At 41.6% G+C, this 13898-nt stretch overlaps 2 protein-coding genes across 3 annotated transcripts in view; both read left to right on the top strand.

The window, feature by feature from the left end:
* The window catches only part of LOC109487223 (tenascin-R-like), a 49793-nt gene extending 45893 nt beyond the window's left edge, over positions 1-3900 (top strand). Inside the window, exons 33-35 of the mRNA XM_019791207.1 lie at positions 1910-2215; positions 3310-3533; positions 3862-3900. Coding sequence (XP_019646766.1) covers positions 1910-2215; positions 3310-3533; positions 3862-3900 — 569 coding nt within the window. The remainder of the gene's footprint in view (positions 1-1909; positions 2216-3309; positions 3534-3861) is intronic.
* LOC109487261 (receptor-type tyrosine-protein phosphatase T-like) overlaps positions 1-13898 on the top strand; it is a 30400-nt gene that overhangs the window by 9059 nt on the left and 7443 nt on the right. Inside the window, exons 2-17 of one of the 2 annotated variants that reach the window (XM_019791240.1) lie at positions 3998-4067; positions 4378-4481; positions 4918-5119; positions 5740-5839; positions 6479-6611; positions 7293-7415; positions 7715-7757; positions 8154-8292; positions 8952-9025; positions 9944-10086; positions 10783-10870; positions 11387-11463; positions 11608-11644; positions 12034-12176; positions 12907-13023; positions 13420-13574. In XM_019791240.1, coding sequence (XP_019646799.1) covers positions 4386-4481; positions 4918-5119; positions 5740-5839; positions 6479-6611; positions 7293-7415; positions 7715-7757; positions 8154-8292; positions 8952-9025; positions 9944-10086; positions 10783-10870; positions 11387-11463; positions 11608-11644; positions 12034-12176; positions 12907-13023; positions 13420-13574 — 1670 coding nt within the window. In that variant the 5' untranslated portion in view covers positions 3998-4067; positions 4378-4385. The remainder of the gene's footprint in view (positions 1-3997; positions 4068-4377; positions 4482-4917; positions 5120-5739; positions 5840-6478; positions 6612-7292; positions 7416-7714; positions 7758-8153; positions 8293-8951; positions 9026-9943; positions 10087-10782; positions 10871-11386; positions 11464-11607; positions 11645-12033; positions 12177-12906; positions 13024-13419; positions 13575-13898) is intronic. The other variant, XM_019791239.1, reaches the window with a different exon arrangement.

Below are 13898 nucleotides of genomic sequence, written 5' to 3'. Positions count from 1 at the left end.
TTAGAACTTTTATTCAGCCTGTCACACGACCGGTTTTGCCTGTGTGGCTTCTTCAAGTGTATAGATGCTAGTGACATGAAAGAACTTATAAAATTGTTACATCTGTCTCATTGACAATGACTTGGTTGCCTCAATTTAAAAAGAAACAGAATTTCAATGGCTCTAGGCAACTGATAACATTGGTGTGCAGATTTTCATAGTGAACCTTTCTTAGTGAATGTATAGATCTAGAGTGTAGTGTTTTGGTAAATGTTGTTGTAGCTAAGACTCTTCTCAAATTGTCTACTACAGAATGGTCCGTAATTAGTGTTACATGCTTTTCCTTAGATCAAGGCATTTAACAGTGTTGGAATGAGCCCCAATGCACGAGTGACAGCATTCACTGATGAAAGTGGTAGGTGATGATATTTCTAACTTTTAAGTTCTTTATCATAACGTACAAAGATATACATCAATAAGGGTTAAACAACCAGGCAGTGAGATACAACAGATATTTTATTAACTGTTTAACTCAAACAACTGGTACAGTCACTGTACCATTTTTGTTTCTCAAATCTATCCAATTGCTTGACTAACAACTTTTAAGCAAAGATATTTTTTGGCTGCATGGGTATATGGTTTAAAAAATCATGGATTTTACCAAAAAAGATGTCACTTTTTTTACCTGCTCCCTGTCTACTCAGCTCCAGGCCCTGTTATGAACCTGACGGCTGTGGACGTGACCACGACTTCCATCGTTGTACGCTGGGAAAAGCCCCTCCTCAACCCTGACAAAGTCTCCGCTTACGAAGTCACGTACCAAAGCAAGACGAAGGGGGCCTGCCCACTCTCTGTTTCCTTCGTCACCATATATAGAATACCAAATGCAAGGTATGTAACTATGTTCAGTCTCTTTCTGATTCTGTTCTGAGGTATTGTTTTGGATGTGTTTGTACAATGTATTTGCTTGTGTTTGTAGGTTAATTTGCCATAATGTTAAAGCGTCAAACAGATTAAGCCTTAAATGTCGGTAATGGTTAGACATACAGGTAATAAGATACGCCAAAAAAAACAGTTACTGATGCAACTGGATAGATTTTAGAAACGGTTAGATGTTACCTTTTGTCTGTGACAGTGAAGAGTTTTCTTTAAACCTGCCTTTCTGACAACTCTCAAGTGTCACTGAGGAAAGGTAGAGGATGCTATCTGAAACATCTGTTTCTGAAATCTATACAGTTGCTTAAGTATTAGCAAATGATAGGTTAAATGGAGGATTCAACTCACTACTTTCTTTTCTCCCAGTGTTACAGAGTACAGGATGTCAGGACTGACGCCGTACACACTGTATGGCATATCTGTGCGGTCCAGGACAAAAGCGGGCTTCAGTGAAGTCACCGAGATCGAAACCAGGACAGGAGAAACTGGTAAGCACCAAGCAACCGATTCCTGCAAGGAGGATTCAAAACATACATAAGATTGAATCTCTTAATTTACAGTCCTTTCCTCTGTGAACAAAGATCGGGTTTGGCTTGTCTGTGGGTTTGTGTATATACATGTACTTGTCCAGCATAGCAGATTGCAGGGAGAGTGGGTACTAGATATTTTAAGTTACTTGATTGGCAGGGAGGCTTAAAGACTGAAGGTGACCCAGCACAGTACTTGGAGGAATTTAGGAAGAGGTTACAACTTTGTGTTTGACACCAGATTTGATTATGTAATGCAATCCCCTCCACAGTCCCAATACATAAATTGCCCAAATAGCTGGTGTGTTGTGCCAAAGGGCAGTTATACCGGCTATACTGAATACATGGTACAGAAATCTCAAAGTCTTCCCAGATGTCTAAAATATTTGATTTCTTCTAATCATTAAGCAAAATACCAGTCGTTTCCCAGCAAGATAAAAGACAATTTCCTGTGTCATTTTTTTCAGCTCCAACAGGACCACCGTCAAACATCCTACACAGCCAGGTGACACCGACATCCGTAGTCTTCACCTTCCTACCACCACTGTGCGACCAGAAGAACGGGGAAATCACCATGTACGAGTACGTGTTGGTACGGCAGAATGCTACGTCGATCTCCGAGTGGCTGTTGGGGAACACCTCCGCAACAACCTACACACAAAAGTTCACCGGTCTGATTCCGTACACTGATTACTACTTCAGAGTCCGAGGGTTCACCAATGCAGGACCCGGGCCATTCTCAGACGCTGTGAGCATACGGACAGCAGAGGACAGTAAGTGTTATTGTCACTGACGTTCAATCTTTTAAGCTTGACATTCAGTTTTACTTGATCACTCTAAATGTAACTCCTGATGCATTTTTTATTTTCCGTTTGGCTGGCCAAACGGCTAGGCTAGTGACATGACATTGTGTCTTTGGGAAATTCATTTTACATTTATTTAATCTTCATTGACACCTGGGTAGCTCCTTCAGCCAATAGCTGATTTCCAAGGAGGCCCAGGGGGAATACATTATGTAAAAGAATCATAGATTATACAAAGTACATAAGACAAAATAACATGACATTCCTCACTCCACCCAAATGTAAAATGGGTAGCTAGTACCTGACTTAGGGAGGTAAAAAGCGGTGGAAGGAGAGATGGGCTCTACCACCTCAATGCATGTACAGTTGTACAGTGTATATGGCCTCCATATCATCAATATTGACCATGGTAACAAAAATCCTATTTCAAGTCATCACGTCAGCCCTACAGCATCTGCTTTGGCTATTTAAGAATCATGCATGAATGACAGTCTCTGGCACTGCGGTTCTGCCACTACGAGCTCAAAAAGGCCATGGGACTACATGTACTTTACCCTAGCCTCCATAGCATGCCAAAAACTGGGGCTTTGGGGGTCTTCATGGTCTTTGGAAGCTTCTGATAACATATTGACAACATAGCCGGCCTGGTTGAATTACCCCCATTTCTTAAAGAATTGGGCTAATCAGAAAACAGCCGAAGACCACCAAACCCCCAGTTCTATATAAGCCTGCTACGGAGGCTAATCAGAAAACAGCCGAAGACCACCAAACCCCCAGTTCTATAAGCCTGCTACGGAGGCTAATCAGAAAACAGCCGAAGACCACCAAACCCCCCGTTCTATAAGCCTGCTACGGAGACTAACTTTACCCTATCTTAGGAGACAGGTATTTCTTTTTGCACAACCGGTAAATTCTCACCTTGCTGACGTTTTGGTGTCTGACAGACACCGAAATGTCAGCAAGGTGAGAATTTACCAGTTGTGCAAAAAGAAATACCTGTCTCCTAAGTTCTACCAACCTGATGAAATTATTTTTGGGAAATTTACCCTATCTTTCTTTTCTAGAGCCGCCTGCTCCACAAGATCTGCGCGTTGCCTTCACCTCTGCCACGACAGCCACCATCGCCTGGAACCCCCCCTCCCCGCCACATGGTATCATCCTGCGCTACGCCATAGAGGTACAGAAGGAGGGCGAGTCGCTCAACACCTCAAAGATCATCCGGGCTGCAGACAGGAAGAACAGACTGGTCATACGGGACCTGGCACCATATACAAACTATTCCATTCGGGTAGGTTCTTTATACTTCTAGTGTCCCCCCCTCAGTGATACCCCATTTAGGGGAGGTTAATAGAGGGTAAAGAAGAAGAAGAAGGTGTATTGTTTTGGGTGGCTGATTTGTGGGGTTGTCTTTTGTTGTATGGTGAGTGGGAGGTGATTTTGACAGTTGATTGATAAGTGGTACAGTCTGGTGGGATTAAGTGGGAGGTACAGGAATTTGTGAAGTGCCTGATTAAATTTTATCATACAAAAATGTACGAAGGAGGTCTATGAACTGGAGAGTTACGAAAACCCCCAAGTTCTTCCCTTAAGTGTGATATCTCTGATTTCTTGTTCAGGACATTGTTCAGATGATGGTAATATTATCAGGTATCTGACCAGTTGTCAGATGGCTGACATAAATGATGTAAAAAGTGCTATTATATGTTTGGCCCATAGATAATAGTTGTGCCGTTCTATTATCCGGCAAAACAGGTACGAGGTGTTACTGCAGCTGGGAAGGGGCCGTTCAGCACCCAAGTCACTGCACAAACTGATGAGGGAGGTAAGATAAAAACAAACTTATTATGTTGTATCTCTGTCTTTTAAAAACTACATCAGCAAAGAATATTTCATCAATTTTTTCTAAATTTGTTGAATTAAGGTAACAGTCTGACACTGAATGCAATTGCTGGCCTGCTTACCAGACCTATTTTAGGTCCCGAGACTTTTCCCTCTCTTTGAGTCCCTTAGGTGATGACTATTTGCGGAGAGGGAAAAGACTCGAGAGCTAAATTAGGTCTGGTAACCAGGCTATGCAATTGCATTGTTCCATTAAAAAACAGAGGTCTAAGATTTTTTTTGTATTTCATTAGTTCCTGGCATGCCCCATGCCCTGACTGTGACAACAACAAAGAACAGCATCGTGGTGCAATGGAAGCCTCCTCTACAGCCTAACGGGGTCATACAGGGGTACAAGGTAAGCACTGCACAAAACTGCAACCAGGCTAGGTATTGTTCTTGGTGTATATTAGCAGCAATACAACCATAAACTGCAATTGGACTATGTCTTAGTTTGTATTTTAGCACGTGGGACTCTCGTTCTGGTGTTGTGACTAACATACATAAAAAGCTTTCAATCATCAAAAAGACTGCTATGGAGACCCCAGATGTTATTTATTCATTGCTATTTGTGTTTTTTATTCATGTGTACAGACAGAATCATGTGAAATATTATTATACATAAACTTTGTTATAAATAATACAACCTCTTAAGCTGGTTAGGGACTTAGACTAATAGGTTCAGAAGTACAATGTATCAACCGTTTCCGAGTGATTCCAACAACAGGATACCATATGATATCTTTTATGCAGAAACAATAATTTAACAACATATAACTCTCTTGCTCTGACAGGTCAGTTGCAAGGGGCTTGCCTCCCATGACCCAGATTACGACCCCTCTAAGGACGTGTATCCGGTAGAGAAGCTGTCTACAGAGTTTCACCACGTGTTTGAGGGTCTTTATTCCGGCACAGACTACACCGTGACTATAAGGGCACGGACGAAGAAGGGCTACGGAGACACAGCGTCCCAAAACTGTAGTACCACCATAGCAGGTAGGCTTACCAAGCTAGCCGTAACGTCAGTTTAACAAGATTCTGCCAGGCCACCATGAAAGGTGCATCTGAGTCCTCTCTCTGCTTAACAGTCATCATCTTCCATTGCCTAAAAAGAAGAAGTCAAACCCAGTAAAACTATAGCTTGTACCATGTATGTTGTAGAATATAGTATAATGTTACGGACGCAGATATAGTCTCACATACTATTGTATTTTCTTTCCTAATGTTGTTTGTAACTGCAATTAGCCCTCGGGCATGTATTTGCAATAAACTGTCTATTTCTGTTATTGCTCATGAAATTTATAAGTGATACCGATATGTCAATTTTTGTTCACTCAGTGGACACAACCTCTAGTGAAAAGCCCAAAAGGGGGTGCAAAAAAGATCTTCAATGAAACTTCATCCAATAAAATGTAATGTTATATCTAAACTGTACACACATTGGATGCTATTGCACTAGAGATCTCCCAAAGTAGGAGATACATGTAGCCCTAAATAAGGACAAATGTTAATGGAGGTTATAACAGCCATTCTAATGCAACATTACTTCTAAACTAATCTTACTTAAGATGGTTATGGTTCATATTGATAATCCATTTTCCTATCCTGAAACTCAGAACCACCAACCCCAGAGGCGCCACTCCCAGTGGGAGAGGCAAAGGACAACACTGTTTCCCTGGAACTCAAACCTGTACTCCCCAAAAATGGACCAATCAGGTAAAACAATTCAAGATACTTCGTCTTTGATACCCCCAAATAACCCAGCGAGGGGTGCCGTTAGGGGGGGAGAGGAGGTCAAGGCTAAGGCGGGCAGGCCGCCAGCCCAGCCCGGAACGACTCAACATTGGGAGCCATAACTACCAGGCCGGGTAAGGAGTTCCACTGTGGAACGGTACAGGGAAAAAAAGAAAATCTGTAGGTGTTGGTGCATTGGATAGCTGACAGAGTTTATCTATGATTACTTCTGGGAATGGAAGTATTGTTTTGAGTGGCTGCATTGTGAGTTTGTGTGTTTTGTGTCCAGAGATGGTACATGTAGGTTGACAGCACGTGGGGGGGAGGGAAGATTGACAGGCAGAATGACAGGTCAGACAGTAGAGATAGTAAGAGTAAATCTGGCTGGAAGCCAGCAGGAAGTGCTAATAGTCATATCATCACCTTGATTGTTCCAATGAATTTACAAAAACCCCAAACACTTCCCAGAAGTCTGAAATTTCCGATTTCTTACTGAAAATTGTACATGTAAGCATTAGGGGGTTACATTTGGCGCTTTGTAGTAGGAAATCTAATTCATGTATAGCATAACAAATTGTACACATGTATTAAAACTTTTCGTCTTGTGTGTTTCCTCTCCAGTGCCTACTATGTGGTTGTCCAAAGCAACAATGAGCTGAGGTTCCTTGACAACCAGAACGACATGCTGGACTATCACCAGGCCTCCCACCAGGGAAAACCCTTCTACATCACGGCCATGTTCACTCCTGATCAGGTCAGGGAGAGTTAAGAGACTCTTTCTACTCAACCAAGTCACATCAGTATGATTGTGTAGATGTAAATATGGCAAAGGCCACCGTGTCAACTGTGACCCTCACTCAGGTGTAGGGACTGACACGGTCATTGTACTTGGAAAGTCTGTATCTGCATATTGGTACAAGAATCTGTATCTGTGCATGACTATGTATCAGATTCTGTACATGAATCTGTATCCGATTACAAATAAATATCACGAGTGATTGCCATAGAAATATTGTACATTTGGGAGTGCATCTATAGCAGCGACTCCTGTGTGAACCAGTCAGAATCGCCGTGAGGAGATGACAGACGGTCATCGAAACGTTGGCTGAATAAAAGACTTGGTTGTGTGAAAAGAGTCTCTTTACTCAGTGACTTACCAACCTGATGAAACTATTCACCCTGCCACCCAGTATCAAAACACTGACCAGTCCACATCAATTCAAAAAGGCCGTCCACCAGTTGTACATAAGTTAGGTTGTATATATTAAGTTAATTCATTATCGGTTTGTTTAACCTGTTTATAATTTGTGATAATTGTGATAATTCTCTTTTAGTTTTGTTGTCAGTATGTTTATAAGTTTTGAACCCTGGAAGACTAGTCATTGACTAAAGGGTACCAAAATAAACGAATAAACGAACAAATATTCACGGACAGGTCCAGGAGAAAAAGATGTTTGTTGTCGGGGACAACAAGACCTACGGCGGGTACTGGAATGCGCCACTGGTGGAGGGGGAGAAGTACTCTTTCATATACGGAGTGGCGAGCGAACTGGATGGGGTATGTTAGTAGAAACTATCTTATGTTATGATTTGTTCATGTGAAAGTTTAGTTTAGCCAGGCATTCTTCTTTCCCTTCATCGCTTTCCTGCCAAAGAGGCTGTCAATTTAATATCTACCTGTTCAGAATTTGAAATGATCAACATGTGCTTTTCAGTCTTGATACATGCACATTTGATTTAAAAAGTGGACAAATGTTTAAATTTGTATTATCCCTACATGTAATACTATAGATATCCATAAATGTACAGCTACCGCTATCATTTCATTTATAGTTTCATTTCTTACTTTTACAACAGGAAAAGCTGATGTCCTTCTCAGAAACTCAGCGTCCCATAATAGGTGCAGTACAATAGTATTCTTATTACTTTTGATCCATTTGTGATTACTAGATTGATGTTACTGGTATAAGCCTGACTAATGGCGTCCAGTCATGGTCAGAATGTGTACCAATATACTGGACAATCATGTTGCAATAGTTGAAAATGTATACAAAACATATTATAGTGAAAAGTTGAACTTCATTCCAACACACAGTTTAAAGAGAAATCAAATTTTCAGCGACCACTGTCACCTTCATCAGGATAATTAATGACCAATCACTTCACAACGTGAACGTAAACTGTGTGTTGGAATAGAGTTCAACTTTTTACTATGATTATTACCAACACAGATGAGCTTTCATGATACAAAACATATTGATGCATCCATGTAATCATTTTGGGGAATCTTTCACAGTTTCCCAAAACCCTGGTGCTGACGGTCCAACAGTACAGAAGGCTGCCGACAACTCTTCCTTGATGATTGCCATCTTTGTGGCTGTCCTGCTTCTTCTCATTCTCTTCCTAATGATCCTACTTGCTGTGTATGTGACAAGGTAAGTAAAAGAAACTTTCACATTTATACTGTTAAAGCTTTGTTCCAACTCAATTTACAGTGAGTTCCGTTCTTGAATTGGAACAAAGCTTGAACTCTATAACTATGGATTCTACCAACACAGATGAACTTTCTTTCGAAAAGAAAATTTCGTTTAGCCTCTGTACACTTGAAGAAGCCCACAGGGCAAAACCAATCATTAAGGGCTGAATAAAAGTTCTAAATGAGAACTACATATTTGCGACTCAGATGTCTTACTGAGGGAAGTGTGGAAGATTAGCTTGAGGAATGAATCCCCTCTACATTCATGTTAGAAATGTGACAGCATAATTACCATACCATAGCTTTTATCCAGTCTAGACATGATGCAAATGATTCATGGAATTCCTTGCTTGCCCTTATAACTATATGTCAATGGGTTACATGAATAGTCACCCACTTTGGGAAGTGAAGTTAGGATGGAAACAACTATAAGCTTTTCAGCACCATGGAAAGAGCCCCTTTACACCATAAATATGGAAAATGCATGGAAATTGCCACATTTAAGCCATCTTTCCTTATGATAAAGCATTGCAAACCTGGAATGTAAAAGTAGAGTCATTGGTAGATAACCACTGTTCACTGTCAGTCATTTGAATGGGGCAATTTGTTCTTTTGCAGACGGAAAAGACAGGGAACGCTTGATGTGGCAGCAAAAGAGGCGGTCTGTCTATCTCCAGTGGCAAAAGCACAGGGTAAGAATTTCTTTTCAACACGAAGTATGCACTTCTTAATGCTAACTATTAGCACTACACAATTCATTTGACTGTAGCAATCAACATATTGTGATTATGAATATGCCAAAACATTGATTTTCAATTTTTATCTCAATTATTACACAAACTTGTACTGATTCAGAAGCAATTGGATAGGTTTGAAAACTGTCAGACATTACGGGTCTTATCCACTACTTTTTGTCAGTGACTAACAAAGTCTCTAGTTGAACAGATGCTACTTGAAATGTCTGACAGTTTTAAAATCGATCCACTGCAGTTGCTTGAGTAACAGTGTTCTTGTATATCATCATTCTCATTAACTGGATGTCTAACCTTCCTCGACATATCTCAACTATTTATGTTTACCTTCGCAGAAGGAAAATATATTACTTTTGCTTAGTTTCTTCTTCTTCCGCTTCTTCTCTAAACAAACAAAGTCAATGACCTAGACCAGACATCTCAGTCATCTCACCATGGTAACTTGTGTTTTAGCAACTCCCTGTGCTACAGCACATTATGTATTTGCTTTGCAAATGTTGCCTTTCCAGTTAAGTCTTTGTTTTTCAAACTTGAATGGACAAATCCAGATGCAGCGAGGCTGGAGGGACACGTGCCATTTACGTTTCCAGTTGCTTGAGTGACAGTTTTCACAATTATGTCATTATATGGATATTATCTAACCCTCCTCAACGTATCTTGTCTCTTAACCCTGTCTTTTCCACCAAAATTGGATGGAATGATCCAGATGCAGCAAGGCAGGAGGGACACATGCCATTTATGTTTCTGGTGAAGGAACATATTGTGATTCTAATTGTTTGAAACATTAATTTGGATCTCTGTTTTGAAAGTATTGTTACTCCTACATGTAACGTTATGTCTTATACCAAACATGACCAGATGCAGCGCGGCAGGAGGGACATGTGCCATTTCCGTTTCCAGTCACGGAGGGGCAGTACCCGCCGCTCAAGCTGGAGGAGTTCCCAGAACATGTACGCCTCCTGCGCAAGGACAACAACCAGGGATTCAAGCTCGAACACGCGGTAGACACTTCATGACTGTTTGTTATGTTTTTGGTCTAAAGAAATCAGTGCTCTTGGAAGCACCCAGAGGTATTGTGTTGGGTGGGTTTTCTTGCCCAAGCTGGAGTTCTTCTCAGAACATGTATGGCTCATGCGCAAGGACAGCAACCAGGGATTCAAACTTGAACATGCGGTACACGCTTTATGTTATGTTTGTAGTTGAAAGGATTCAGTGCTCTTAAAAACACCTGGAAGTATTGTGTTGGGTGGCTCTGTGAGCCTGTGTGTCTGCTTGTCAAAGTCAGAGTAGTGACACTTAAGGCTCATGCCCAAGGACAATAACTAGGGCTTCAAGCTCGAACATGCGGTACATGCTTCATGTTTTGTTCGTAGTCTAAGGGATTCAGTGCTCTTGGAAACACCTGGAAGTATTGTGTTGGGCGTGTCTGTGGTCTTGTGTGTCTGCTTGTCAAAGTCAGAGGAGTTTGAGGAACATGTACGGTTCAGACATGCACAAGGACAACAATTATGACAAAGTATACAACGAATGCCAGTTCCTGGACAATTTGACCACTTTTTCGTCATCCCTTAGAAAACTCAGATAATGACCATATATAGTGACGGCCTGTCCACATAGACCAGATTTTATTGGTCTTCTGCACTAGTGATCTTCTTGGGAAGTTTTGACTGTAATTGTTTTGTCCTGTTTTTGTCCAGAGCCTCCCAGACGGCCAGACATCATCATGGGAGACGGCGTTCAAGGAGGAGAACAAGGCAAAGAACAGATACGGGAACATCGTTCCATGTGAGCAGACATTTTTTTATAATCTTAAGAAAAAAATCTTGCATTATGCTTTTATTTTAAGCACTGAAAACTCCCACTCCAATGAGAGAATTCACGGCGTATTTGTTGGTCCAACAACACGAAACGAAGTTTTGCAGTCCTGACTCCCGCTCAGTTCAACAAGAAGTTTCTCCGTCCGCTCGGTACCGACCGAAAATCCAAGTAGAATCGCTTGAGAAGAAAATTGCTTGAAATCGCTTGAAAAGAGTAAAATTTGTAAACAGCCGTGTGGCAAGGGTTTCGCGGTTGAAGTGGGCTGAGGGTAAGATAAGAGGGGACGCTATCTCGCCCAAGCGTCCCACGTCGCCTGGACCAATCAGATCGCACTGCGTTTGACAGCGCGTCTGGCACATCTGGTTTTTGTTTTAAGAAGATTTCTCAGAAATCCGCTCCGTAGAAAACTACATTTATTTTAAGCACTGAAAACTGTACACGATATAATTTCATACTTTGGAGTGGAAAATTTTATATTTTCAGATGACTCCAGTCGGGTTGTCCTGGAGCCCACAGTGGATGACCCCAGCTCCGACTACATCAATGCCACCTATTGTGATGTAAGAAAGCTCTATTTCTTGTGTTAAACTTTATAAACTTTCCTCTGTTTCTAATTAATTTACGTGAATTCAAGTGTTACAGCCAAAGTTACAAATCAAGAGCTTTATGAGAGCTCTGAGTTAATGTGAGTCACTGTTTTTCAGGGTTACAGGGAGAAGCGGGCATACATCGCAACACAGGGTAAGGATAAAATATCTTTTGGCGCAGGCACATTCGTCATAGCTCGTCATAAGATTTCTATAGCATGGAATTTCAAGCAGACTGGGACAAAATCATTCACTTCTGGGTAAGGAAAAGTCACAGGGTAGTATGGGTACTGTGTAATACCTGAATCATACAAATAAGGTGTGTGAACAGGAAGGTCACAAAAATGCCAAACAAATCCCAGAAGTCTGAAATCTATGATTTCTTCTTTTCGTTTTGAGAATGGGACTTTTTGTAATGGGACTGTGAAAGGCGTAACATAAATGGTACAAGGCTTTGTATGAAGCTGATTTACCAAGACGAATATTTATACAGTGTAAACAGTGAGGAGTGAATATGATTTGAAATTCTTGTTTGCACTCCAGGTCCGAAGACCAAGACCGTGCCCGACCTGTGGCGCATGGCTTGGCAGGAGCGCAGTGCCAGCATCGTCATGCTCACCAACCTGGTGGAGATGGCAAAGGTCCAGTTCTACTCAGACCTGGAGCAGTCCGCAAGCATTCCAAAGGTACAGGCAGAATTCTTTTGGTTGTTCGTATGCCTCTTCTTCTCCAAACATGAATTTAATAACCTGGACCAGATGTCTTGTCGTAACTGGTGCTGTAGCAGACACCTTGTGGTGTTGGGTAACACTGTGATGGCAAAGGTCCAGTTCTGTTCCGACCTGGAGCAGTCCGCAAGCATTCCAAAGGTAGGGACAGAATTGTGTAAAAGGTCAATGACCTGGACTAGATGGCAGACACCCCATTCCAAAGGTAGGGACAAAATTATGTTTGCCTTCACAGTAAGAAGACAAAATTTGCTCTGCTACTTCTTCTTCTCCAAAAAAGGTCAATGACCAAGACCAGATGTCTGCCACCATGATAGCTGGTGCTGTAGCAGACACCCTGTGGTGTTAGGTAACATTATGTAGCAAGCTGCAAGACAGAGCTCAAGGAGCTAGTCACCACCATATACTAGTTTATGAAATATGTATTTGAGAAAGAATGAACAGAGCACTAGTTTGTTAGGCTAGGCCATGTGAAGGTGGGACTTCATGTGGCATCCAAGATACTAAGTAAGATACAGGTTTCCTAAATCTCTAAATCTAAGATCCTATGACTAACCTGGTTACCAGACCTATTTTAGCTCCCTAGTCTACATCCTTTCTCCAAATACTGGTAAACATAGGTCTGGTAACCAGGCTATCCTAAGACTGCCTCTCGGATTGTGTAAGTTTGCGCCTTTGTGTTCTCCAGCAAAAGTGCAAGCAGTACTGGCCCGATCAGGAGGACACGTATGGAGACATCACTGTGAAGGTGAAGAGTGCGGAGGAACTGTCCGACTACACCATTCGCAACTTTGTCATGACAAAGGTACAGTCTTCATGCAATGAAACTCTTAGACTAGACACATATTCTTAACCATTGTCCTACTGGCATTTTTTTACACAATATTTTCAAATAATTTGATGTCTTAATCAGGTCATAGACCCTTCATGTTTTTGCTTTGCGGTGGCACCCTGTTACTTCCACATTCAGTGCATTTTGCTGCGGTGTGATGTGTTGCACGAGGTAATTACAGACTTAATAAATACTAAACTCATGTGTCTCATTACCTGGATGTCTAACCTTCATCAACATAGTAACTGAAAACTTACTCTTTTCAGGAGGGAGCAGAAGAGAAGAGACAAATAATTACACAAGCAGTTCCATTTCTTTATGTGCGATTTAAGAATAAATACAACACAAAAGAAAACTTACCTTTTTCAGAAGGGAGAAGAAGAGAAGCGACAGATAAAGCAGTTCCACTTCACCAACTGGCTGGACCACGACGTTCCCGACCACCCAACTCAGCTGCTGGCCTTCATACGCCGGGTCAAGGCTCTCACACCACTGGAGGCTGGACCAACCATCGTGCACTGCAGGTAGGAATAGTCATACTGTAAATTAATCTATTTTGCAGGGACTTAATGATGAGATGTTAGTAGCGAGTTAAGGCCATGGCTGACAGAAAATTTGCAGTTTCCAATGGGCCAATTCCCACCTTTGAAGAAGAAATTTAAACATACTGTTTTTGCTCAGTTCCTATTCTTCTCCTTCTCCAAACAAATAAGGTCAATGATCTGGACCAGACGTCTGTCACCATGGTAACTGGTGCTGTAGCAACACCCTGTGGTGTTGGAGTACATTTTGTAGCAAAACAGAGTTGGAGAGGCTGCTCACCATACATGACTTTGAGTAAGGATAAG

This window comes from Branchiostoma belcheri, unplaced genomic scaffold (genome assembly GCF_001625305.1).
Source record: "Branchiostoma belcheri isolate BF01 breed outbred unplaced genomic scaffold, Haploidv18h27 scaffold87, whole genome shotgun sequence".
NCBI lineage: Eukaryota > Metazoa > Chordata > Leptocardii > Amphioxiformes > Branchiostomatidae > Branchiostoma > Branchiostoma belcheri.
Note: the sequence above shows the minus strand (reverse complement) of the source record. Positions and strands in the feature narration are given on the sequence as shown.